At 32.3% G+C, this 27,164-nt stretch overlaps 2 protein-coding genes across 2 annotated transcripts in view; both read left to right on the forward strand.

Annotated features, from left to right (window-relative positions):
* LOC111621791 (patched domain-containing protein 3-like) overlaps nt 1-27,164 on the forward strand; it is an 83,857-nt gene that overhangs the window by 16,867 nt on the left and 39,826 nt on the right. Inside the window, exon 2 of the mRNA XM_023364041.1 lies at nt 22,020-22,537. Coding sequence (XP_023219809.1) covers nt 22,026-22,537 — 512 coding nt within the window. The 5' untranslated portion in view covers nt 22,020-22,025. The remainder of the gene's footprint in view (nt 1-22,019; nt 22,538-27,164) is intronic.
* LOC111621781 (patched domain-containing protein 3-like) lies at nt 13,547-17,792 on the forward strand. Its single transcript, XM_023364029.1, has 2 exons — nt 13,547-13,965; nt 14,048-17,792. Exons 1-2 carry the CDS (start codon nt 13,713-13,715, stop codon nt 15,343-15,345), a joined length of 1,551 nt encoding a protein of 516 aa, XP_023219797.1. The 5' UTR covers nt 13,547-13,712; the 3' UTR covers nt 15,346-17,792.

The raw sequence follows: 27,164 nt of genomic DNA on the forward strand, positions 1-27,164 counted from the left end.
CTATTAAAACGCAATCAAAAACGCAAAAACCCGCATCTAAAATAGTATAATAGAAGCCAAGTTTTTCAGAGTAAGTCTTAATCTTGTCTCTCTCCCCCGCCGGGGGAATATCGAAAAATCCATTCTTAGTGTACATTCTGTTGACGTACTCTATTAAAACGCAATCAAAAACGGAAAAAACTGCATCTAAAATGGTATAAATAGAAGCAGAGTTCTTTACGGTAACCTTTTCCGTAAGGCTTACCGTAAAGAACTGTCCATCCCCCATGTTTAACGGAATAATATATAGCCTACGTCCACCCTGAAGTTCCATTCTAAACATTGGTGAAAGAATTTTTGAAATCGGATGAGTAGTTTCGGAGATTACCTGCTGCATACAAACTAACATACATACATACAAACATTACCTCTTTATAATATTAGTATAGATTAGTAGTAGTGGTTTGAGTAGCACTGATCACAAAATTAATTTTTCGAGTAAATTACTATCGAATAAATTAAAATTACGAATAATTTTAAAAATTAAATTAAAATTGCAAATAAAAATTTATCGAATGGAATTATTTCAGATTGCAAAATTAATTTATCCATCACAAATCTTAATTAAATTAATTTTATCTTAAGAATAAGGCAAAGTTTCTGAATTAATTATTAAATGTTTTAATATCCAATAAAATTAAAACACAACAATTGTATGAAATCATATAACACCAAGACGAAATTATTTTTGAAATGTTTTTGTTTATACATGAATAGATTAAATAAGTAAAAAACTGGAAATGCTTAAATAAAATATTATTTAAGCATTATATTATTACTTTTTTACTATTTTTTACTATTATTATTATTACTTATTTAAGCATTATATATTATTTAAGCATTATAAGCATTAAGCATAAAATATCTGAAATTAGACCAGGAATGTCACATTTTAGATAAAGTAAATGAAAAAACTGTAAATGCTTAAATAAAATAGAATACGTCAAATTTTAGATAAAGTAAATGAAAAAAACTGGAAATGCTTAAAATAATATTTTATCTAAGCATTTCCAGTTTTTTCATTTACTTTATCTAAAATTTGACATATTCCTGGTCTAATTTCAGATACGTATTTTATAAATTAAGATTAAAAATAATGTGTCGAGTAATAGTTTTATCATTAGTACTAGAATTAATTATTTTCTTGATGGATATTTGTCTTAATACAGTCGACCCCCTATAACAATGTAGATACGTTCCGTTCTTTATGAATCTATTTTGTACGAGTCCTTGCCAATCACAGCCCGACACGTGTGGAGTTTACGGACTACGGCTGTTTGAAAGGTTTTCTTCCATAAAATTAATCGATTCTAGANAAATTAATGTTAAACTTGTGGATTTTCGAAAAATTTGCTTATATCTAGAGTTAGTTCTAAGTCAAAATTTTTGTCAAAGACAAACTTTTAAATAAAAATACTTACTTTCTGAAAACGGTGCTCTTGTATAAGAGGTTCTTGCAAAAGAAGTTCTCGGCGAGGTATCGAACCAGTCTCTTATAAGCAGTATTTATACCATCTCTTGATCTTTTTCCTCTGTTTTTGAGTCAGATAATATTTAAAAACTTGTTATTGCCACAAATATTTTAAAAAGCATTGTTCTTTTTGCGATATTCTATCTTACGAACAACTCTTAATTAAACAAAAAATAGATATTTTCAAAATCAATACATTGTATAGGTAGGTATTTTTAAAAACTGGAGCTACAGTTACTTAGACATCGAACTTCNTTAAGATTTGTGATCTAAAAATTAATTTTGCCATCTGAAATAATTCCATTCGACAAATTTTTACTTGCGATCTTAATTTAATTTTAAAAATTATTTGTAATTTTAATTTATTCGATAGTAATTTACTCGAAAAATTAATTTTGTGATCAGCGCAACTCAAACCACTACTACTATTATTTATCAATACAGTAGAGCGTCGTTTATCCGAAAGTCGGTTATCCGAAAGAATTCCGGTCGGCAAATTTTAATTTTCGCTAGTGCTGTGGCTCTGCAATCTTTGGCTATATCTTGGGCTACTCCAATATTTTTTTCGTTGGTGTGTGTGTTTTAGCTGGCAGCACTGGCACTTTTGTGTGGTGTTTTTCTGAGGTCTGTGTGTGGTGCTTAATTGAACGTTTTTGACACTAGATCATCTTCTTAAGTATATATATTTTTTTAATTTTTATATTTTTTAATATATTTATTTTGTTTGTACGAAATAAGAAAATAATTTTTAACGATACAATAGCCACGATTATTATTTTAGAAAGTTTTCGTTAGGCTTAACATCGACGAAATTCAACGCGAAGCGACACGCAACGGAGAAAAATTTCAACATGGGATATTTTTTCGTACATAATCGGTTATCCGAAAAATAAGTTATCCGAACAACCCCCAGTCCCCAATTGATTCGGATAAAAGACGCTCTACTGTACTTCGACAGAATAAATCTGTACCAAATTAATATCACAATTTACTAATAATGTTTTTTTCATATCAACATTATTTTTACATTCTGCAATTTAAAAAAATTAATATTTTAATTCAAATATATTATTCAAGGATAATTAGTAGGTTAACTTTATCAAAAAAAAACTTTTAAAATTTATTATACAAGATATATAATAACACATTTTAAAATCGTTTGACAATTATAAAAGCTTACCTCTCAAATTCACAATTTCTGTGTATAAATCTTAAAAATTACATACAATTTTTAGGTTGTTTTCTTTCACACACAAAACTGTTACCATAAAAAATCATTATTATCACTAATCTTAACGTAGCTGAAAAGATAAAATCTCTCAACACTTGTAATTTGTCGAGGAGAGTTCTTAGCTAATTGACTAGCTGGCAACTGAGAGTTTTCTGACTTTTCTCACGTGTTTAATACGTAAATAGGGGTAAGTTTCGCACAGAATGTCCTGCCGCTGTTGCCACTTTAATTCATTTCAGTAATATTTGATACTGAATTTTTCAGTTTTATAATTAACGTAAATACAAACGTTTAAATTTTTTTCCATTTCGTATTGATATTAACTTTGAATACTTTCCAATTAAATATGAATCTTATCGTTTCACAATTATTACGAAAATATAAATTTGGTTGTTTCAAATATGATAAAAATGAAACGTTTTTTTTTAATATTAATAACGTAGAGCCACATTAGACACTTAGAATATGTAAATTTAACAGCTAATGTATTTACAGTTACAGCATCCTTTTGCTAAAGTTACTCGATTATAATTGATTTATACATACATTATTAAATAGAAAAAATAGTTTTTGACAATATATAATAAAAAGTTATATGTTTTTACCCACTAATAAAAGAATACGCAGATTTAACATTATTTTCCTGACAAAAGGAAATTTCATTACAGTGTGATTCTATTCCACAGGTATCCATTGGAGAAGACTGAAGGAGAGCCCATAGTACCTCTCATAAACTTAGGAGGAGTGTTTATAGATAAAAATAATTTAGTGAGAGACTTCAAAGCAGTAAGACTCATATATCAACTGGATTCTGGTACAGAAGAGAAGAATCAAATTTCGTCCAGATGGGAAAATGAAGTTTTAGCAAAGTTACCGAATTTGAAATTTAAATATATCAAATTTTCTTATGTCGTCGGAGACACACTTGACAACGAAGTAAACACAAGCAGTCAGAAGACTTGGCATCTGACCTTAATACTCGGTGCTCTTATGGTATGTTTTTCGGCACTGTCTTCGTGTTCTAGAGGTGTCGCTAGCAAACCTTTACTGGGTATCGCAGCTTGTCTTTCGGCATTTATATCTACAGCTTCTGCTTTTGGATTATTATTGTATTGTGGAATGGAGTACGTCGATATAAATATGGCTATTCCGTTTCTTATGTTAGGTAAGTATACGTATGTTGAATAAGTACTGTAAAGTTTAATGGCGTATATGATATTATACTAAATTTGTATCGGTAACAGGGCTTTCAATCAGTAGAAAAAGTAAAATGTTATTTACAAATTCTTATTTTTTGAAACCGAGTTACTTATTACTTATTTGTATGATATCCTACTAGGCTAAACTGCGTCAGACGTTAGTAGACAGGGCTGTGGAGTCGGAGTCGTAAAGTTTTGATGTTTTAGCCGGAGTCGGAGTCGGAGTTGGAGTCGGTAGATTTTTACGCGACTCCACAGCCCTGGTTAAATATTAAATAAACTAGCAGATAGGCCTGGCATTGCTCGGACAAAAAGTAACAATAGCGAAGATCAAGATTATTACGTTGCAGTCAATGTTGTCCGTTTTCAAACAATGAAAGAATTAGATTCCCCCGTTTCCAGACTAATTAGAGAATTTTTTGATTGGTTAAAAGATGTTTGATTTCTCACAAAAACGAAAAAAACTGCATCTGCGTCCGTAAATCTTGCCCATCGCTTTTTCTTAACCTTTCCATTGTTCACACCTCTCCGCGGGGGGAAGTGTTAACACCCTCACCCCGCTGGTGGAATTTCGAAAAATTCCTTTTTTGTGTAGGGGAGACCGGGGCAACTTCGGCATGCGGGGCAAGTTTGTCAAGCGCTTTTTTTTAAAAACAAATTAAAAGGAGACTTTGGTTATAGGTTAGGCAGTTGAGTTTTATGGGTGGCTTGTTGAGTGTAGTGTTTTTATTGTTCTCCAACAANCAAATTTTTTATTATTATTTAATCTTAGACACCAAAAAAAGTTTGATGTCTAAATAATTGTAGTTGTAGTTTTTAAAAAGATTTTGTTTTTCTATACATTCACTTTTAAATATAAATAATTCGTTATACGTTGTGAAATAATTTAATAACTTTTGTAAGTTACTATGTTCGATCTAGTCAGTTATATCCAATGGTTTTCCGTCTATAAAATTTAGTTCATGAATTTTTTTTAGCTAGTAAAATATACTTGATACTTTTTAACAGAATCTATATAAATGTCTATTACAGGTTCTATATGACTGTGTAATATTTTTATAACCAACTGTCGATAAATAATTTCATGATCTTTCATTGAAATGCTTCAAAATCTATTAGAATTGCATTTTGCAATCTTATTTTAACAATAAGTTTAATTATCAAATGTTTTTAACAATTAATTATTTTTTATAAGTGAGTAGGTGTCAGATTTTTTTCTAATTCACTTTATGAACTAATTTTTGTTTTGATTATAACAATGTTCTATCTGAATTATTTTATAAATCTGAGAAAATTAAAGCATGACAATTGTATGAAATAATATAACACCGAAATGAAATTATTTTTACATTAATATCAGATGTGAATTAAATAAAGATTACAAATAATTTATTGTGTTTAATTTTCAAATTAATTTTTCAGGTTATAAATTATTTTCACATTAAAAATTTCTCGAGTAAATTAAGTTTATAAATAATTTTAATAGTGAGAAAACTTTTTAATTCATTTCTTTAGAAAAGATTTTCATATTTAAAAACTTTTTCAGTTCAATTCATTGCTTCATATAAAATTAATATGCGATAATAATTTTTACAATTTGTACTAATATCCAATGTGGTTGAAAATTATTAATATATATTTGCAATTTTTTTCCTAATATTTCAGTAAATTAAAACACCACAACTTAAAATAATATTTTAAAAATGAGACAAAGTAGAATTGGGAAATAGTTCAATATAGTAATTATTTAAATTATATTTGTTACTTATTTATTAAATATCGCAAAGAGAACAATGCTTTTTTATTTATAATATTTGTGGCAATAACAATTTTTTAAATATTATCTGATCTCTGACACCGAAGAAGTTCGATGTCTAAATAACTGTAGCTCCAGTATTTAAAAATATTTCTTTTTTTTATGTATCCACCTTTAACTAAAAATTATTCGTTATACGTTGTGAGATGATTTAATAACTTTTGTAAATTACTATGTTCAATCCAACCAGTTATATCTGATGTTTTTCATCTATAAAATTTAATCCACGAATTTTTTTGCTAATTAAATTGACTTGCCATTGATTTTTCGCCTATAATTGATACTTTTTAACAGAATCTATATAAATGTCTATTACAGCTTCTATAAGACTGTGTAATGCTTTTATGGCCAATTGTCGGTAAATAATTTCATGCTCTTTCACTTGAAATGCTTCAAAATCTATTAGAATCGTATTCTGTAATTTTATATAAATAAAAATTAGGNAATATGCAAAGCTTTTTTTTTCAGTTTACAGCAGTATTTATTACACAAAATTTAAGTAAAGCTTAACATGCCGATCTTGCCCCGGTCTCCCCTATATTCTCGTGACATACTCGATTAAAACGCAATCAGAAAAGCAAGAAACCGCATCTGCGTCTGTAAACCTTGCCCGTCGCTTTCTCTTAACACTTCCATTGTTAAAACTTCCATTCTTGGCACTTTCATTCTCAACACTTCCATTGTTAATCCTGCCATTGTTACTTAACACTTCCATTGTTGAAACCTTAATCCTGTCTCTCTCCCCCCAAGGAAATTTTGAAAAATTCCTTCTTAGTGTACGTTCTCGTGACGTACCTTAACTGTGTACCAAATTTCAACTTTCAACTCCTAACCGTTTGGTCTCTGCGCTGATTATTATTATTATCAACCCGTCTCGATTATATATATAGATTCAATCTGTTGAAAAAATTTTCGAACAATAAAAACGTTGCGAAAATTATTGATTACACACATTTTTTTATTTGCTAAGAAATAATCTTAGGGTAACAAGAATGACCCTAATTTTTCAAGTCTAAGTCATCTTTAATTTCCTTTTAACTCTGAAACAAAGCAACTTTAATTCTTCCTTTGTAATAGGTCATTTATCATCTATTAAAATTTTCAGTTTAATAACAGATTCCAATAACATTTAGATTGTTTTATGGTGAAGATAAAGATTTAACGTTTATTTTTTCAAATACAGTGGTGCCTCGTATAACGTACGCCTCGAATAACGGACGCTGCGAATAACGGACTTTCTGTTTGGCCGTTACGTGACTCGAGCAACGGACTGGTTGCGGACAACGGACTTTCCGTTCGGCAGTTACGTGAGGCGACCAATGGACTTTCTACGAACAAGTGCGATGATGTTTCCACTCTTTTGCCGTTGCCAATGACAATATGTTATTTTTATAATATATTAGTATTATTAGAATATATTATCAGTATATCTGAAGTACAGAGCGTTGGGATTAGGCTTGCTTCCTTGTTTATTAGGTACATCAACACAGTGCAGGGTATTTACATTTATTCAAGTGTTGTGCAAATCATGGCTTCTAAAAAAACAGAAAAGTGATTTCAATTGAAATAATGCAAGAAATCATCAAAAGGAGTGAAAGTTGACAAAATCCTCCTTGTCGAATGGGGAGAGGTTCAGGAGTTTACCAACACTCATTATTCAAACAGAGCTGAGGCCAACAGGATCAATGATCTCTACAATGACACTCTTGCCCGTCATTTCCAACAGGTGTTGAAGAAGAGAGAGAAACAGACCACATTGGACATGCTTTTCAAGAAGCCAGCAGGGAAAAAACAAAGGATGGAACAAGAGGAGTTGACCCCGCAAGCTCCGGTAGCCTCTCCTGAATCTGAATCCGATTAAAAAACAATAAAAAAAGACCCGCTGCAATGTGTAAAAAGTCTGTATCTGTATGAATGTGTGAAGAAAGTGTTCCTCCACCTCCTCCTCACAACATCTGACTACCCGGCATAATTGGTGACTGCTCCATTTTCATTTTTTTATGGTACAGGACGTTATTTTATGCTGCGGAACGAATTATATGTTTTAACATGTATTTCTATGGGAAAATGCGTTTCGTATAACGGACTATTCATTTAACGGACTTACACCTAGAACGGATTAAGTACGTTATACGAGGCACCACTGTATTTTTTATATTTTTTATACAATAAAAGCTCGCATTAGGAAAAAGGTTTCCTCATACCCAAATTGAAAAAAATCACTAAGAGGAAGCCCAGCGTTGTCCAGGTAAAAGATAAGTACAAACATTAAGATTATTAGATTATTTCGTGCTACTAATCCTTATATTATATTATAGTGTTTGATTTATATAACTACAAAGGTTGTCTTAGGTAAAAGTTTATCACACGAAGTTATTAAAGTAACACATTATAAAAAGTTTTCAATTTGTGTACAGTATAAAAAGAAAATCTGGATTCTGTGTTAGATTGGTCACTCGGTATGATAAAACCCTTACGTAAGATAACCTTTCTATTTATATAAATTAAATACCATAATATAACAAATATTTAAACGAAAACCACATAAAGGATTTAATTATTTCAGCCTACTATTGTCACGTGTATCGTGATACTAGTATGGTACGAAATGGCACAATGTCATTGGTCAAGTAACATCAATTGAAAATACCATATCTTGAACTTTTTAAGATATCACATTTTAATTTAATGTTAGCACTAACAAACTTCTTCATTCACACACACGTGTGAAAGAAGAAAGGCTGTACTCAATGGTGTAGCCTTAAAAGATAAGAAAGATGGGTGAGTGATTTGAAAAAAGGAAGGAGGGAGAGCGGTTTGAGGAAAGTTTGGAAAAGTGGGATAGTTGGAGGTTTTAAAGTAAAAGGGTGAGGACATGAGCAGCAAAGGGAACTGCTGGATAAGACAAGGATAAACAATGGTTTACGCAGGCAGAGTAATTTGTATTTACAAGGAAGAAGTAGGCCCATAGAGCAGTAATACTTTGAAGAGTAGGACAGATGAAGCAACCTTAATAAAAGTTAGCAAAAGAAAGTATGGCACTGAGAAGAAGCAATAAGGTGTCCCCTTTTGGGGGTTCCTGTTGGTCCAGGAGAACTGTCCGTTAAGTGCCGCTTGGGCTTTTTTTAATACTCTTGCCGCCCTATGGGCATTAAGAGGGCCTCTTATAGCAGGCCCATTATGGGTTTGGCCAGGCCCACAATGGGGCGACCGGGTGGTGAGGGACGGGGCCAGACATATCCGAACGGACAACCCCCGAAAACTTCCTGGGGATTCATTGACCTGTCCAGATTCAATTCCTGGTCTCCCAGAGCGGTAGGCTGCCACATTGTCCGCTCGGCCATCCGGCCGTCTGCCGCTTGGGCTAGTAGTGGTATAGTCCGTTAGTTTCAGTTGTCTCAAGAAGGTCTTCAATTCTTGATAGATGATCATGTCCTGTAAAAAAGTGTATAGTTCTCAGGGTCAAAGATAGCCTCGTTTCACAATAGCCTTGCAAAGGTTTGCCCGGTGGCGTGAATGAACCGGGCAGATGAAGATTAGATGTATTGGATCTTTGTTCTCATTAGTATCACAGTGGCACAAACCGTTCCCCTTCCTCAAGAACCTATAGAGGATGGTTTTGAAGTTGCCATGTGCTTTTAGTATTTGGGTCATGACGTGTTGGTGACAAAATGCTGATCTTGCGAGAGATGCTGAGGATAAAGTTGCTGGTGAGAGGTCTTGTCAGGCTCCCATTCCGTCTGCCAACAAGACTTTAGAATGAAGTTCAGCTTACCTTGAACCCAGGACTGGGGATCAAAGAGTGGATAAAGAACAGGCTTTTTTGGCGAGATTGTCTGCCTTGTCACTGCCATTGTTTCTTGAGTGGCCTTTGATCCAGGAAAAATTTATATTGACAGTATTCGAGATTTCGTACAGGATCTTTAAGGTATTGTTTATAATGGGGAAATGGCAGTTACTCTTACGAATCTGGTAAAGGGCGACACGACTGTCGCTAATGATGTTGATGTTTTTACCATTGTAACTGGTAATATTATCCTGGATACGCCTGAGGATGTTAAGGATGCCTAGCGACTCGGATTGGTTGATGGAGCAAGGCGGATCCAGTCTATATAGGCACCTTGCCAGAAGGTCCTCTTCACTGGATCATCGAGGATAACAGCCGTGCCTACTGCCTTTGGAGATTTGGATTCATCAGTGTAGTAGTTTATACCATGTGCGATGGTGGATTGATAGAGGCAGATGTTGAAGCCTGGGTCATTGACAAAGTGATGGGTATGCAAGTCGTAGTTAATGTCCAGACCATGTTCCAGGAGGAATTTCCTTAAGACACTTATGTCTGCAGGGAGGTTAAACTTTTTAATTAAAGACTGCAAATGGTCCATGTCAATTTCTGATGTGGCAACTTGCTTTAGCTCAGGGGTGGCCAACATGAGGCCCGCGGGCCGCATGCGGCCCGCCGGGAGTCGTGTTACGGCCCGCGGAGCTAAGTCAAATGAACATAAATGTTAACTTTATTGTAATATCACCAAATGAACATTAGAAGAGTTAAGAAGGTTTGGAAGAGTTCTACGAAACGTATTTGGACAAGGATAAATATCTTGCGTTTTACAATCATGTTCTGTCAATGGTTACGCTATTTGGAAACACGTATGCGTGTGAACAACTTTTTAGTCGCATGAAGTATATCAAATCACAAGTGAGAACACGAATTACTGATGTTCATTTGGAAAACTGTTTGCGTGTAGCGACAACATCAGTCCAGGTCAATTTTGATGCACTTACTTGTTAGTTCTGTAAAACAAAGTCAAATTTTTAAATTGTCTAATAAATATGTTTCTCGGTTATTAAATAAATGATTCTCGGTTATGTTTTATTTTCTTCAAAAAAATAAATATACCTATTTTTTGTGTTTTTTTTACATTAAATCAGGCAAGTGTTTGACCACGATCTCACCTACTGGAAAGCAACGACGCGGATGAAGGTGTAGCACGCTTGCTTGTTTACTTTAATTAAAAAAAAATTAGGTGCGTGGCCCGGCAGGAAATATTATTTTTGAAATTTGGCCCGCCTGCTAAAAAGGTTGGCCACCCCTGCTTTAGCTGATGATACAGGTATTTATTCAGGATGAACCAATGGATGGGGGTTATCTATGAGGAGAAGGGCATCAGTAGGTGCAGTCCTATAGGACTTGGTGATGGCAATTGCTGCTGTGCGCTGTGCAGAGAGAAGCTTTTTACAGATGTGCACCCTCTGAACAGCACACCCCACACCTCACAACGTACTGTACGTGAGAATAGATTCAATAACCCCTTTATAAATAATAGTTGATTCGTTTTTTGAAACCGTGTTTTCGTATTTATTTACTATTGAACACAAGACTGTGTTATTATTAAAACACCAATAAAGTGGATAAACGCCAAGTGTTTTAATAATAACACAGTCTTGTGTTCAATAGTAAAAAAAAAAACCCTTTATAAATAGTTTTGCTGTGCTCGGCGTCTAGGTCCCAGAAGTTTCTAGAGATATGCTGCAGTAATGAGTTTATTTTCGTCGCTTTATCTATACTGATATTATAAAGAAATAATGTTTGTAAGTTTGTATGTAGGGGTAATCTCTGAAACTACTCATCCAATTTCAAAAATTCTTTCACCAATATTTAGAATGGAACTTCAGGGTGGATATAGGCTGTATATTATTCCGTTAAACATTCATATAAATTAAATGATATCATCTACGGTTAAGGCTTTTATGTCCAACAGATAACGCTACGAGTACGACGACCTAAGTTTGCTTTTCTGTAAGGATGAACTAAAGCAGATCATCTATTTCTCTATATCAGTGTTTTTCAACCTTTTTGAATACGCGACCCCTTTACAAGTTAAAAAATTCTGGCGACCTTCCACGGTCATATTAAAACTATGTCAGTGATTTTAAAAATTACTGTACGTATTTAATTTTCTTTCTGATGAGATTTAAATATCGATAAAAAACCAATTGTATTGTAAAATATACAGGCACAGCCTTCTCACTAAAATTGTAGTTTTTTTTTACTGTAGTGTAGGACCTACACTTTTTTCTTTTACCCGCGACCCCCGTATATGGCTTTGCGACCCCTGGCAGTCGCGACCCACAGGTTGAAAAACACTGGTCTATATAAATAAAAATGTAATGTTCATTTGTTCCTACCGATTCCTTGAAATGTTGACACAACGCTGCATTCGAATACGAACGGTGTTTTTATATACTATACATGTCGAAATTCCCCGTACTAGGGGAGATGGACAAGATTCAGGCTTATCGGAAGTACTCTGCTTTTATTTATACTATAGATGCAGTTTGTTGCGTTTTTGATTGCATTTTAATAGGTCAAGAGAATGTACACAAAGAAGTGATTTTTCAAAAAGTTCCCCACCACAGGGGAAGTGTTATACATTTATAATAGATACATTTTGATTCACAACAACGCGTAGCAAGGTCTGCTAGTCACATATATGATAGGTGTGGTCCTTCCAAGAAAGTTTTAGGTCGAATAGCACACCAAGATATTTGATGTTATTTGTGTTTTGAATCCTGTGTTTATTAATTTTAATTACTTGCTTCTTTTTCAGGAAATTATCCTTGGAAAAGACCGTGGCACAACATTTACTGTAGTTAATGTTTAGGCAGCGGTTTACACTCCACTTGTAGATATCTTAAAAAAAATTGTTAGTTAGGTTATGCGGGGTTTCCTGGTTGAGACTTGAGAGGAAGAGGTCCGTATCTTCGGCGTAACCATAAATATATGGATTACCAATAAGAATAAGATTCGATCACTGTCTCAGCAGCCTTTGTACAACGTGTCCCAGAGGAGGAAGCACGATTTCAAGCCCTTTGGGCATCCCCTGGAAATAGTAGTCCTATGCAGTGTTTTCCACTTCTCAATGGCCACTGCAGACCTTTCTGAGAGATAGCTCCTTAGGAGCATTAAAATGTTATGCGGGCAATTGGCTTGAACCAGTTCGTATAAAATGGCCGGCCACCAGGCGTGGTCAAATGCATTTTTAAAATGCTATCTTTACTTTTAAATAAACTGACGTGTAGATTCACATTCAAGAGGCGTTGATGAAACAGGATGTGAAATAGATTATTTATTATACAAATTCGAAGACAAAAAGATACAAAAAGATCTATTATACAAATTCGAACGTTTTAAAACAAAAACATCAAAATGCACTAAACTCTATTGTTGTTAAAGGCAAACTTTAATTAAGAGATTACAGTTGTATGAACATTGATATGCAAGTCGGTAGGTATTAATACTATAAGTCTATGTAATGAATTGAACAGAAATTCTACAGATAATAATGTATTATTAATTTAACCAAGCAAGATAATACTAATTTAGTTTTAGCACTTAAAAATATACCAAATTTACGCCGTAAGTCAGTGAACATAGAGGAATGTTATAGTACATCAATTGAATTAAAATTAATCTTTAAAAAACTCTTAAGAAAATCTACGTCACATTAGAAGACGAATCGTTAAAGATTCATGTTCGAACCTCAAGATGTCTTTCTACTGCTGCTCACAGCGGTAAGAAGGTATTTTTGTAACGATGTCATTTAATTGTTGATACAATTTGCAAAAAAGTCTACAATTTCTATAGCATTATATTTTGATGCTGATAGCAAAACTCGTCTGATACAACAATAAACGAGCAGAGTTCTACCTGTTTTAATATGAAAAAAAGTTCATTAAGCTTATTTTTGCATATTCAACTCTATCACTTAAATACTTTTAAACTGCGGATTTATATTTATTAGTGTTTAGAAATGATATTAAACTCGTTTGTTATTACCGTAAAACTGTAACGACACTAAACAGACTATTTCTACAGGTATCGGCATCGACGACTCTTTTGTACTTTTATCTGCTTGGAGACGTACAGACAGCAACGACGAAGTGAAGAAAAGAATGAGCGATTCTTACTCCGAGGCTGCAGTTTCTGTTTCTGTCACTTCTATAACCAATATTCTTGCTTTTTGTACATGCCTTATCACTCCTTATAGAGTTGTACGGATATTCGGTACTTATTGTGCAGTGTCGTTAGTCTTCGATTACATCTATCAAATATTTTTCTTCGGTGGGATTATGGCTCTGGAAGGTTACAGAGAAAAACGAAATCTTCATCCGTTATTTCTATTTCCACTTAAACCAATCATTTCAGGTAAGAAAATGCGGAAAATTTAACGAAAATACTGAATTGCTTTGTTTTCATATGTTTTTCAAAGACATTTTACGTTTTTCAGATGCAAACGAAAGAAATTCACAAGAATTATACATCATGGCATTCTTGCGAGATGTTGCAGGGAAATATTTACAAAAACTGTATATTAAGATATTATTAGCTGTAATATATACTTGCTATTTAGCGGGGGGGATTTATTGCATAAATTACATTAAACAGGGACTAGATTACAAGAAAATATTTCCGTATACCTCATACGCGGTTCCTTTTACACTTGATCATTATGAATATTTCACACTTCACCCGCACAGAATACAAATTGTTATTAACCAGACTTTAGATTATTCCGATGTACAAACTCAAAAAGATGTCGAGAGCCTTCTAAATACTTTCGAAACTGCTCCGTTTATCAGTGGTTATCTTACAACAGAATGCTGGCTGAGAGAATATTTATCTTTTAGCGAAAGTGCACTTTCTAAATTGGTCTTCAAAGGATATAACTTGAACAATTCCTATGAGTTTTTGGATGGATTGAAAAATGTATTTTTAAATGTTAAAAGTTTCCGCAGATTTCGAAACGACGTCGTTTTTAACACTGAAGGGGATCGAATTATAGCGTCCAGATGTTATATTCTTAGTTATAATATAAAAAACTCCAGTGCAGAAACGACAATGATGGAAACAGTTCGTAAAATAGCGGATGATAGTAAATTTAAAGTATTCGTACATGATCCATGGTTCGTTTATTATGATCAATACTTAAATGTGACAACAACTTGCATTCAGACAGTATGCCTTTCCGCATTACTAGTATCCTTGGTACTTTTCTTATTTATACCAAATTTCACATGTACTATATGTGTCATGCTAACTGTAGTCTCCATAGAGGTGTGTATAGTTGGATACATGTCTCTTTGGGACGTTAATGTTGACACTATTTCCATGATAATTCTAGTTATGAGTGCGGGATTTTGTGTAGATTATTCCGCTCACATCACGTACGCTTACATAAGTAGCGAAGAAAGCGATCCTGCGGGTAAGATGAGATACGCATTATACGCTGCGGGTTATCCAATAATTCAAGGATGTGCTTCGACAATTCTAGGGGTATCGGTTCTGTATTTCGGTAGTAGTTACTTGTTTGTTATATTTTTCAAAATTTTGCTTCTAACAATGACATTTTCTGCATTCCACGGCTTAATTTTGTTGCCAGTAATTCTTAGCACTGGAGATTCTATAGCGCTTTCTTGGAAAAATAAAAGGAATAGAAAAAACTTCCGTATAATAAAGCATAAAGACAATGATTTGACAAATAATAATGATCAAAGGGACGTTGAATTATCTTTTATTGAAAAATAATGAATACTTATTCTGTCAAATTTATAGTTTTCTTAGATAGTAGGATAATTACTTTGATTTGAAGCAGCTTCGTGAAGTTTTTATAAAATTATATTCAGGATACAGGAAATTGCTTTATTAACATGTTTTCATGTATGACGTTAATAGTTTTACATTATTGTTTTTGTAAATTTGTTGCCATGCTTATATGAGGTCAACATTCCCAACTTTAATGTGTTTTTTCAGATCTTTTCATCCAGAGTGTTGTCTCTGGTCCATTTCCTTTGTCGCAAGAAATTTATGACACTTTGTCATTCCATGTCAATTTTGATCTTTTTCATTTCCTGCTTTGTATCACTTACGGCTTCTTAATCCTCTTTTCAACGCAGTCCTTACTTCTCTCCAGGTGCAAAGCAACTTAATCTACTTTTCATTAGGTCCCATATTGAGTGTTTCTCTTATGTAATCGTTCCTTATTCTGTGCTGATTCGTCATATCACTAATTCCCATTTTTACTGTTTCTATCTTCTTTTTCTTAGTTTCCTGTAACTGTCCACATCTCGGCACTGTATATCATTGCAGGTTCTACTACGGTTTTGTAAATTTTTTTCTGTCATTTTTTAGGTTATTTTATTATCACAGAGCATTTCGTTCATCTTTCTCCATTCCACTGTGAACCACGTTGGATCTCTGCACTTTTTTTTCTGTCAGTTGCTATATATGATCCCAGAGAGGTAGTTAATTTCGAAAGCTGTTAATATCTTTTTATTCTGGAGTTGTTTATAACTTTTTACCGGAAATCATATATAATCTGTTTTTTTTCATGCTTCTCTCTTTAAAATCTTTTCTTCAATTTTACAGCGACTTTTTCACCTTATGTGTGTATGTTTCACATAGCACAATGCCGTCCTCGAACAGTATACTCAACGGTGACTTGTTCCTTACATCTTCCATTAATTCATCTTTTAGTAAATCAAACAGCAACGGGCTGAGTTCTGAGTTCTGGTGCAGTTGAAGTCATAGTGAATCTTCCCATCGTACCTCCAGTACTATTTATTTGATTTATTGCTTCCTTGTACATTCCTATTGGAAATTTTACACACTTTTCTGGTATTTGTTCTATTCTCATACATCTTCATATCTCCTGTCTAGGCACCTTATTGTACGCTTTCTGCAGGTCTATGAATGTTATGTATAATTCTGCATGCATTTTTTTGTCCTTTTCCATTTGCTGCTTTAGAGCAAAGATCGCATCTGCTGTTCCACTTCTCGCCATGTTACCAAAGTGTTCCTCACCTATACCTGCCTTCTTCCTTAATTTTCCTTTCACGCTTGTTTCAGATCTTCATTGAGTACGACAACAATTTAATTTTTTCGTAATTATCACATTTTTGATTATCTCGATGTTTTTTTTATAAATTTGCACCAAAACATTTTACCTCCAGTTACCAGGTATTTTTTTATTGCTTCCGCAGCTTTTTGACAAAATACTACACCTTTTTTTTCAAACCCTGCCGTATATTAGCTGAGATGTGATTAGCTCCTGTTGCTTTTTCATTCATTCATTTTATAAATGCCTTTTCCACCTTCTTGCTTATATCTGCTGCAACTTTCTCGCGTGCATTCCCGTAATTTTCAGTATTCATGATTCAGTATCTTCCTAAACTAGTAGTACAATTTTTCCATTATTTTCTCTTGGTATCGTAACATTTTACCATTCTTATCTTTTATCTGTTTTGTTGATGTGAAATATTTTGATGCCTCGCAATTCTTTTTAACAGTCTATTCCCATCTACTCTTTCCATTTAATCAAGATTCTTATCTAATGTTTTTGCCATTTACACAGCCTTTTTCTAGTTTTACTTGCAGCCTTAAATGTTTCTATAACTTTTTGTTACCTGTGATTTTCGATCCTTTGTTCATTTATTTTTCTTATTGCAACTTGTACCTTTTCTTCTAGAAGTAATAATGTAACAGTTAATATTGCATATAACTTTCGTTGAATTATAATTTTTCTTTAATTTATATATTAAAGCATGTATCAGTAGTTGTAATTGCGGTTTTCCTATTCAACACTGCCTAGAGAAAGAAATAACTGTCCAAATGCAAACAAATTTTGTATAGTGACACGCAAAAAATATATCGTTAAATAAATTACAACAAAAGATCTTCAATGCGTACTGTACAATAGAGTAACACATCGAAACCAAAAGTATCACAAAATATTAACTACGGCCTGCCATTGAACACTGTTCATCGACGTCAGCATATTCAAGTATTTGGAATTTTTGATCGAATGAATATAAATTTTTTTTACTCAAAAGTCTTTATGTCAAACTAACTTATTTGGTTTTATCTCTTGACAATTTTGAATAATAATTGTGTAATTACTATCATTGGTAACAGATTCTATTTAAAATCTTTAATTTCTATTTTGCATTTCGTGGTTATTATTTACATTTTAATAACAATTGAGTAAGTTAAAGTGAATTTTTATATATATAAAGAATTATGAATTCTTCCAAATGTTTTTAAACAAAGTTTTATAATCTATTATAATATATGTTACATTTCCTAGACTTTAAATATTCGTATTCCTTACTTTGCATTTGTTGTTTATTGGGATTTTTAGAAAATGATTCTAGTTTTATATAAACTTATCAGGCTATTGAAAACATATTTATTATATTTGAAAATAAGGAAACCACTTATACTTTATATGCAGTTATCAAACTAAATTTATTACGAGAGTATAAATTGTCTTATTTTATATTAATAAAATAAATTTATATATAAAATTGATACCAATGTGGAAAACTAACTGTATGGATAATACATTTATATTAAAATATTTTTTGTTATTTATGTTAAGTATACAGTGATATTGATTTTCTCACGTAAAAATGTTATACTCATAATAAACGTGACTTTTCGAGTTTTGTTTTGTTTCTAAACTCGACGTTTGATTCCTGTAAACCGAAAAACTTCAGAATTCGGAAAAATACTAACGACGTGTTTGTGTGTGTTGGTATCTACATTGCTTAATATTTCGGAGTAGGGTAAAAATTAACAAACGAAATACGGCATGGTCTCTTGTATGTAATGGGCGTGTAATGCGATGAAATTTTCGGGTAAAATCTGGCAGATAAAAGGAATGATGTGTCGTATCTCGAGTGAAACTAGACTTAACGAAACTTTATTTATTATTTACATTTACAGTATTATTTTAATAAGCTTTCCACGCTTTTTAGTAAGTTCGTAATCCTCAACAGATACATTTGTTTAGTCTATTATAGAACTCTTTTTCTGATGGTGATTGTTCTATGCAATTTTCTTCACAATTCACGGAATAGTACTTAAAATCGTCTTTTTTTTGCCTTATAATTTTTCTTTATACTTTAAAAAAAATGAATTTTTCTTTCAAGTATTTTACGGTTTCTTGAAATAGCTGCATTGTTAAATTGCTAGACACTTTAAATAAACTAATAGCTAAAAATTTGAATAAGTCTATGAATTTGAGTGTTATTCTACCAATGTGTTTCTTAAATAAAATATATATTTTTTCGAAGATAAACGAAAAAAATATTTTTCTAAAATAATACAAAGGTAAAATTAACTGCAATAAGATATCAAAAGATAGACACGTTTCTAATAGTTTTGTGATAGAATATACTAACAATGTTATCTGGCAGAATATTTTACAATACCGCGTCTGCTCGAAATTAATTCTTGAATTTAAATATAAAGTTGGTTATGTGCTACATCACAATAGCAAGAAAATGTAGTAAAGATGCATTAAATTCAAACTGCTAAGATGTCTGGTTTCTCGAACCATAGAGTAAGCGAACAATTAAAAATTCTGACAATTTTCAATTCTATTAGTGTGAGAGCCTAGACTAAATATGTTTCTCGGAAAAAACATCGGTTAATTCTTTTTTATATAATGTTAAAAACTTTTTTCTACTGAAAGAAACTTTTTCCAACATTAATTAAGTCTTGAAAGATATGACTACACCTTCCCTCGGATTCAATTTTTTTAAAGGTAAGACATTTATAAATTCAACCGGAATTGAACAGCACAAATTTGTGTATTTAATAATCACCAAAAAAGGCACGAGAAGTTAGGAAACGACCCGAAAATAAAAGAAGAGGATCGTTAATGCCAAAGAGAGAGTTTGTCAATCATCTCGAGTTAGTTGGTCAGGTAAGGTTCGCTATCTTGTTAGTCGCCAGCCTCGACTCTCTTCGACAGTTCTCTGGCTGTTCAACTATTTAAGACATCGAACAACATACTCTCGGATTTACATTCACCTATCTGCAATAGCTAAATTTCGTCCAGGGGCTATTTTAATACTATATATATGTATAATCCTATGCAAATAAACGGGTATTTGTTTACGTTCAATGTAGTTAAGTGCACTTCTTTCGGACGCACTGTCTCTCGAATCTCCTCCAATCCAATTCTAACCGCTTACCGAAGCGACCGCTCTCCCGTGAAACAAAACATATCCGCTATCGCGATTTCTGTATCTCTTAAGGCACCGTGGTGTCAGTCCTGACGTGGCATCTTTTGGTGCCGACCCTGTGGTAACAGTAGGATCCAATAATCATTGAAGAAATGTTCTTTTGATGTATCTAAAAAATTACTTTTATATTAATAACAATTATGCAATGAATAGGCAAAGAATGCTTCACCAATCTGATATAGTTAAGATTTTAAAAATAACGTAAATGCCAATAACAGGAAAACTTTCATTAAGTCAGACTCCACTCGAGATATCACACATGATCCTTTTGTATATTTGTAGTCCAAGCTTTAATAGCATTGGCATTTTTTATATTCACGTTACCATGCAAAATTCGGTTTTTTATTCTTTACTTTCATACTCAGATATGGAAAAAACTAAATATGTATCCAAGGAATTTTTTCGTGTTATATTATTTTTGGTTTAAATGGTGTGAAAATGTCGAAATTTGCAAACTACTACTTTTTCAACCTCATTTCCTCACTTCTCATTTGTTGACTCACATACAATCAATTATTCTGGCAGTTTTACAAGATGTTATTATTTAACCAAGTCTCATATCAAGTCTTTTAGACGTTAAGGTTAACAAATTCGATCGCATGCGGCATTATCACAATTTGTCTAATACGTATCACTTTTTAAATATTTATAGTAGATCGGTATTAAGTAGTAGTCGTTAAACATTCTCGCTTCCGACAGCAAAACGACTACTACTTTTGGTCGAATTAACTTTAACCTCCATTTGCAACAGCCTCTTCTTTCTATCTAACTCACCAGTATGATGACACGCAATTAAGAAAATTACATAATACGAGATTACCGGCAAGCACAAAATATGATTTTAGTGGTTATCCACAGAGTGGAGTTTACATACTTCGTCCCGTTTTTTGCGAAATTTAATCGGATGGAGATTATCATTTGATATTTGGCAGTGAATACAGCACTTTCTTAGGGCTAACAATAAAATGAAATCCAATTAGTGTCAACTTGACCAATGAAAATGTATCATTTCGTACCATTCGAGTATCGCCATAAACACGACAACGGTTATACTAAAATAACAGAACTCTTTATATGGTTTCCCTTTTAGTATTTGTTATATTATAGTATTTGATTTATATAACTAGAAAGGTAATCTTACGTAAGGGCTTATCACACCGAATGACCAATCTAACACATTTTAAAAATTATTTATTCCTCTACTCTACACAATTTAAAGAATTACTAAAATGTGTTAGATTGGTCATTCGGTGTGATAAACCCTTACGTAAGATAATATTTCTAGTTATATAAATCAAATACTATAATATAATAGAATGGTTANATAGTAGTCGTTGACCATCCTGTCTTCTAGGAAAAGATTAACGATAAATTAACCTCGTAGTATTTCAACAGTGTTTCGCAACGCACTCTTCTTCCTATGGTACCAAGAATATGTGGCATTTGAATAGGAAAATTACATAATCCGAGGTTACCGGCTAGCTCAGAATTATAGTCATTCGGTGCGATAAACTCTAACGTAAGATAACTTATATAAATATAAATCAAATACTATAATATAATAGAATGGTTAAAAGTACGAAATAATCTAATAATTTTTATGTTTGAACCTACTATTTGTCCGAGCAACGCCGGGCTTATCTGCTAGTATTGTATTTAAAAACAGGGACGTCGAACACCTGATGCTCCTAGACTTATGTCATGACAATTGTGGGATGTTTTATTAATTGTAGTAAACAACTGAGATCAATAATTTTTTCCGTGATATACAGAATTTAGATTTATCTGAAAATAAAACACGTTTTCAGTTTTCCTGGGTAAATTATTCTTTTCTTCGGTCACTGTTAATCAATTTAATAGCTGCAGTTAACAGAGGTTTTTCTTCTTTTAATATATAAAAAACTGGAATCAAAACTGTTTTAATCGACTCCATGTTGTATAGTACTGAACATGTAGCTGCCTCGAGTCAAATTTCGTTTCACAATTTACTTAATTAACTGAGTTTTAAAGCGATTTTTAGAAGCGAGATTCTTAAAGCATATACTTTCTACTCGTATACGTTTTCGTTTATAATTAGGGGAGAANTAAAGTATACTATTTTATAAATGATATTTATATGAAATTCTTAAAAGTTTAAAAAAGCAATTAATCCAAAAATATTGATTCCAGGTGGCCATGGCGTGCGATTATATAAGACGAGCAGTTTCTTTTGCTTTTTCTCGTGTTGGATATCACATCGGATGTCATCCACTGGCGTACACTATAGTACCCTTTCTGATATCTTTAATACTTTCGACTGGATTTAAAGAATTGGAATTAGTCAAAAGCATAGAATATCTCTTTACCCCAATCCACGCCAGATCTAGAACGGAGAGAAATGTTGTCGAATCGCTGTTTCCATCAGATTTTTCAAAAGAATTCGACTTTTTAAGAAAGTCCAGACTCGGAAGATACGCGGCTGTTACTGCCACTGCCAAATACAATGATTCTATGCTGGACGAATCGACAATGGATGATTTACATGAAATAGATAAGACAATTAGAAATATCAGTTTTATCTGGAGGAACACAACAATCATTTATGAAAGAATTTGCGCCAAGACAATTTACGACGAATGCCTTAGAAACTATGCTTTGTCTTTAAGGGGAAAAGTGAAAAGCATTAAAATGGGAAAACACAAAATCAAGTAAGACATTTGCTTTAAAATTTTATAATAAATTTAATATTTAAAAAATGTTTCACATACAAGTAAATATTAAAACTCGAATTATTTCTAAATAAATAATTTAAAGTTATTTTAATAAATATTTACATTTCAATGATAATCCGAATGGAAAATATATTAAATAATTTAATTATCTAATATTTATAATGTATGAGTTAATCAGTGTTCTCATTTAGTAAAAACCCATTATATAAAATGTGACCTTGGATTATCGCTTAAAGTAGCAGAGAGAAGAATTCAGCTATAAGAAATGCGGAAAGAATATGTATAAATATTAAATACAGTATATACTTTCCGTATTTTATTACATTTCAAAGTAGAAAATTAAATTATATTCATATATAGTTTCTAGATAATGCCTTTTATATTTTATTACTTGTTTTATGTGTTTATTAGGTTTAGGTTTGTACCTACAAGTAATGTGGAACACACTTCACTTCTCCCCCTCTCATTTTATCTTTTTTTCTGTTTTGTCCTATGACATGAATTCTCGCCAAATGAGAAGGATGTCCTTTAATTTTCAATTTTAAACTGGTTTTTGTCGTGCAATGTAAATGGTGAAGCAAATTCAATAGTCGTGCTATTTTTCCTGCTAGCGAAACACAACATAATAATAAAGTAATCATTTAAAAATATCAGAAATTAAAATAATACACTTTTATAAAACATTATGTCAGTCTAATGTCCAAATAACTCCAATTTTTTTTAGTAAGTAGTGTAGAGCAATGGGGTCCAACATAGTTCTATTNAAAATATAAAAACCAAAAAATATATACTTTAGAAGATGATCTAGTATCAGAAACGTTCGATTCAGCACCACACACAATCCTTAGAAAAACACCACACAAAAGTGCCAGTGCTACCAGCTATAACACACACACCAACAAAAAAATATTGGAGTAGCCCAAGATATAGCCAAAGATTGCAGCGCCACAGCACTAGCGAAAATTTAAATTTGCGGACTGGAATGCTTTCGGATAACCGACGTTTCGGATAACCGACTATCGGATAAACGACGCTCTACTGTATCTTTAAAATGCACTCTGACTGGTCTTCAATATGTTTGCTATTTGTATTTCTATTTCATCAACATCCCCATTTCAATTACACGCTGTTTTAAATTATTTATTTAACGTATCACATTTTGGGAACAACTTTGCACATTTTAACTATTCAAAATACTAACCACACGCAACCCTACTATTAATGGCACGTTTTTAAAAATAAGAGTTTTAGCAACAACAGTTTCTTTATGAACAGGTTTATCTTCTAATTTAAATGTAAACGATTTTTAACGTACAGTACACCCCTATAAAACGGGTTCATGTAACACGGATTCGTATAACACGGTAAAAGAATGAGACAGATTGTCGTGTCGCGACAGGATTTGTCGAATGTGGACCAATAGCGGACATTGCACAAACCTTTGAGTTTAAATGAGCAGCGGACTAAACAAGCAGCGGACTATAGTTTATTATTTAACGGCCATAAAAATTATATATATATTAATGATGTTTCCAAAGTTCAGCGAATTTTTCGCAGAAAAGTAACTTATCAGGAAACACGCGCCCGCCTTTCGATGAGCCGCTCCGCGACGAAAACAAGTTTAAGCAATGGCGTCTTCAAACGATGCACACTCGCTAAGTAATCCTACAATTTTTTCTTTATAGCATAGTTTATATGGATTATTCCAAAAAAAAGATACGTGATTTGGAAATTTTGAGTCAAATTAGTCTAGAATCCATTAATTTTATGAAAAAAAACCTTTCAAACATCCGTAGGCCCTAAACTGCTCACATGCTGGGCTGTGATTGGCTCATTTATGTAAGTGACTCGTACAACACGGAATTCATATAACACGGAACATATCTACCGTGTTATAGCGGGGTCTACTGTAAGTAGAAGTGGTTTGAGTGGCACTAATCACAAAATTAATTTTAGATGTCAATTAAATTAAAATTGCAAATAAAAATTTGTTAAATAAAATTATTTCAGATCACAAAATTAATTTTTCTAATCACANTATTTGTATCATTGATATTTCAGCCAATCTTGGACCTATGCAAGATATAATTCCTATGATTATAATAATACAGTCTCTTTGTACTCTGTATTACTACAGAGCAAATTACTTAAGAGTTGGGGTATGACGAAGATACAGTCGACGTTCTTTACTTTAAAAAGAAATTACATCCAAATTTATCTAGATGAACTTCATAGACTTCTATTGATGGTAGTAAGCAGTTACAGTGCCTTTTGTATATATGCTCTGTTCAGGATGACTTCCGTTAAACACGTTACTTAAACCAGTATACATTTATCAGAAATCTTTTTCTCTCTTCTTTACGCTGTCAGAGAACAATAAAAGGATCATTGTTATCTCACATGAAAACAGAATTCAGAATCACAGCATACGTTGAATCTCAACTTAGTTGTTGTTAAGTTTATTTAAAGGCTTAAAGATTTTTAGAAAAATGTGAGATCTTTACGTACAGTTCAAGTAGTTGCATTAATCTTGGTTATTACAGAAAAAACAAAACTATCTTTTAAAAACCCGGGGACAAGTTGCTTAACATTCCCGACAACATTTAAAATATTAGTTGCTTCATCTGTTATCATATTTTATTNCACTTCACTTCTCCCCCTCTCATTTTATTTTAATTTTTCTGTTTTTTCTCTATGATATGAATTCTCGCCTAATGAGAAGGATGTCCTTCAATTTTCAATGTTAAACTGGTTTTGTCATTCAATGTAAATGGTGAAGTAAATTAAATAGTCGTTCTATTTTTCCTGCTAGCGAAACACAACATGATAATAAATTAATCATTTAAAAATACCAGAAATTAAAATAATACACTTATCTAAAACATTATGTTAGTCTAGTGTCCAAATAACTCCAATTTCCTTTTAGTAAGTAGTGTAGAGCAATGGCGTCCAACATAGTTCTATTTGTGCGTAAAGACAAGAACAGTTTAGTTGAATTAAAAGACTGATTAAAAAGTAACCAAATAATTATATACTTTTTAATTTACAAATTTCTAAGTATACTTAGAAATTTACTTAGTATTACTTAGGTTTCAAGACGGAAATGCATCTTAAAAATATAATAACAAAATATCGTGTTTCCAAAAATACTATTCATTTTAGTATAATAAATTACTTTTTCTATAGTTGTAATCTGAAAAATTACATTTTACAGAGAAAAATTATTATGATTAAGGTAAGTATACATGAAAATGAGCAACAGAGGTTACAATAAATGGTTAATAATAGAAAGAAAGAATAAAACTCTATGAATTTATGTCACAAGCCTTTAAATGGGAGTGCTTGGCTGTATTAGCAGTAAACATATATTTTTAATTTTTAATGCAATAAATCGATGCAAAAATGTAACACGACGAATATTTAAAGTCACTACATCATACTTATGACCCCGATCTATAGTACTCCGNGTCCTGACGAAATACTAAAGAGGTGCCGACCCTCTGGTCACACTGGTTTCAAAGCGGAATCTAAATTTTGTAACAACCGTAATGACGAAATAAAACGACAGATAATGTCCAGGGAACCCAAAAATACGGTTCATTTTAGTATAATAAATTACTTTTGTTATAGTTGTAATCTGAAAAATTACATTTTACAGAGAAAAATTATTATGATTAAGGTAAGTATACATGAAAATGAGCAACAGAGGTTACAATAAATGGTTAATAATAGAAAGAGAGAATAAAACTCCCATTTAAAGGCTTGTGACATAAAAATGAATTTATGTCACAAGCCGTAAAATGGGAGTGGTTGGCTGTATTAGCAGTAAACATATATTTTTCATTTTTAATGCAATAAATCGATGCAGAAATGTAACACGGCGAATATTTAAAGTCACTACATCATACTTATGACCCCGATGTATCGTACTCGGAGTGATTATTAATACTACTATTTATCTTTGTTTCTCTGTTTTATGAAAAATCTAAAATACCAACAGCCCTCGATGAAAAAAGCTATAATTGGATAGAATAGCAGAGTGTAGTTAGTGTGAATTCAAATACAACTGTTTATTTTTCCTCTTTGTTATAGACAAACTACCACACCAACAGTTAAACATTTAAACGATGTTTTGCAGTGTTTAGTTTGCCTCTAATTCTGTCTTTTCTATCCGGGATTTTGGTGTCATGCTTTTCCTATAGAACAGGGAAAAAAGGATAAATAATAGTGTCGGACTACTGCTTATCGCTTTTCCATCACACTAAATACTATACATAGCATTTGAGATCACCTCCATCTTAGATTCGGCATACTTATTACTCTTATATGAATTTAAAATATTTTAATAATTTTTCTACGGTTTTTACTTTATTAATTTATTAAGGTCGGTGATTTTCTGTAACGAATTCCACGATTCGACTCTATATATATAAATAACTAAATATCAAAATTAAATATTATATAATAGTCTATAGACGAATTTTTTGAAGTTATGAATTGAATTATTNGATGATTCTCCAAACTGCGATCAACGTCATAATAATCTTCCTAGCAACGATGTTCACCATTTTATGCATTTCCCTTTTCCCCATCATCCTATTTT

Source organism: Centruroides sculpturatus, unplaced genomic scaffold, assembly GCF_000671375.1.
Source record: "Centruroides sculpturatus isolate CEXI.00-Female unplaced genomic scaffold, Cexi_2.0 scaffold153, whole genome shotgun sequence".
Lineage (NCBI taxonomy): Eukaryota > Metazoa > Arthropoda > Arachnida > Scorpiones > Buthidae > Centruroides > Centruroides sculpturatus.

What these genes read in the sequence shown, in the direction of transcription:
- LOC111621781 (XM_023364029.1), top strand. Translation starts at nt 13,713, where the DNA reads ATGAGCGATTCTTACTCCGAGGCTGCAGTTTCTGTTTCTGTCACTTCT. An exon ending in ACTTAAACCAATCATTTCAG is followed by an intron (nt 13,966 to 14,047) that starts GTAAGAAAATGC and finishes TACGTTTTTCAG; the next exon opens with ATGCAAACGAAAGAAATTCA.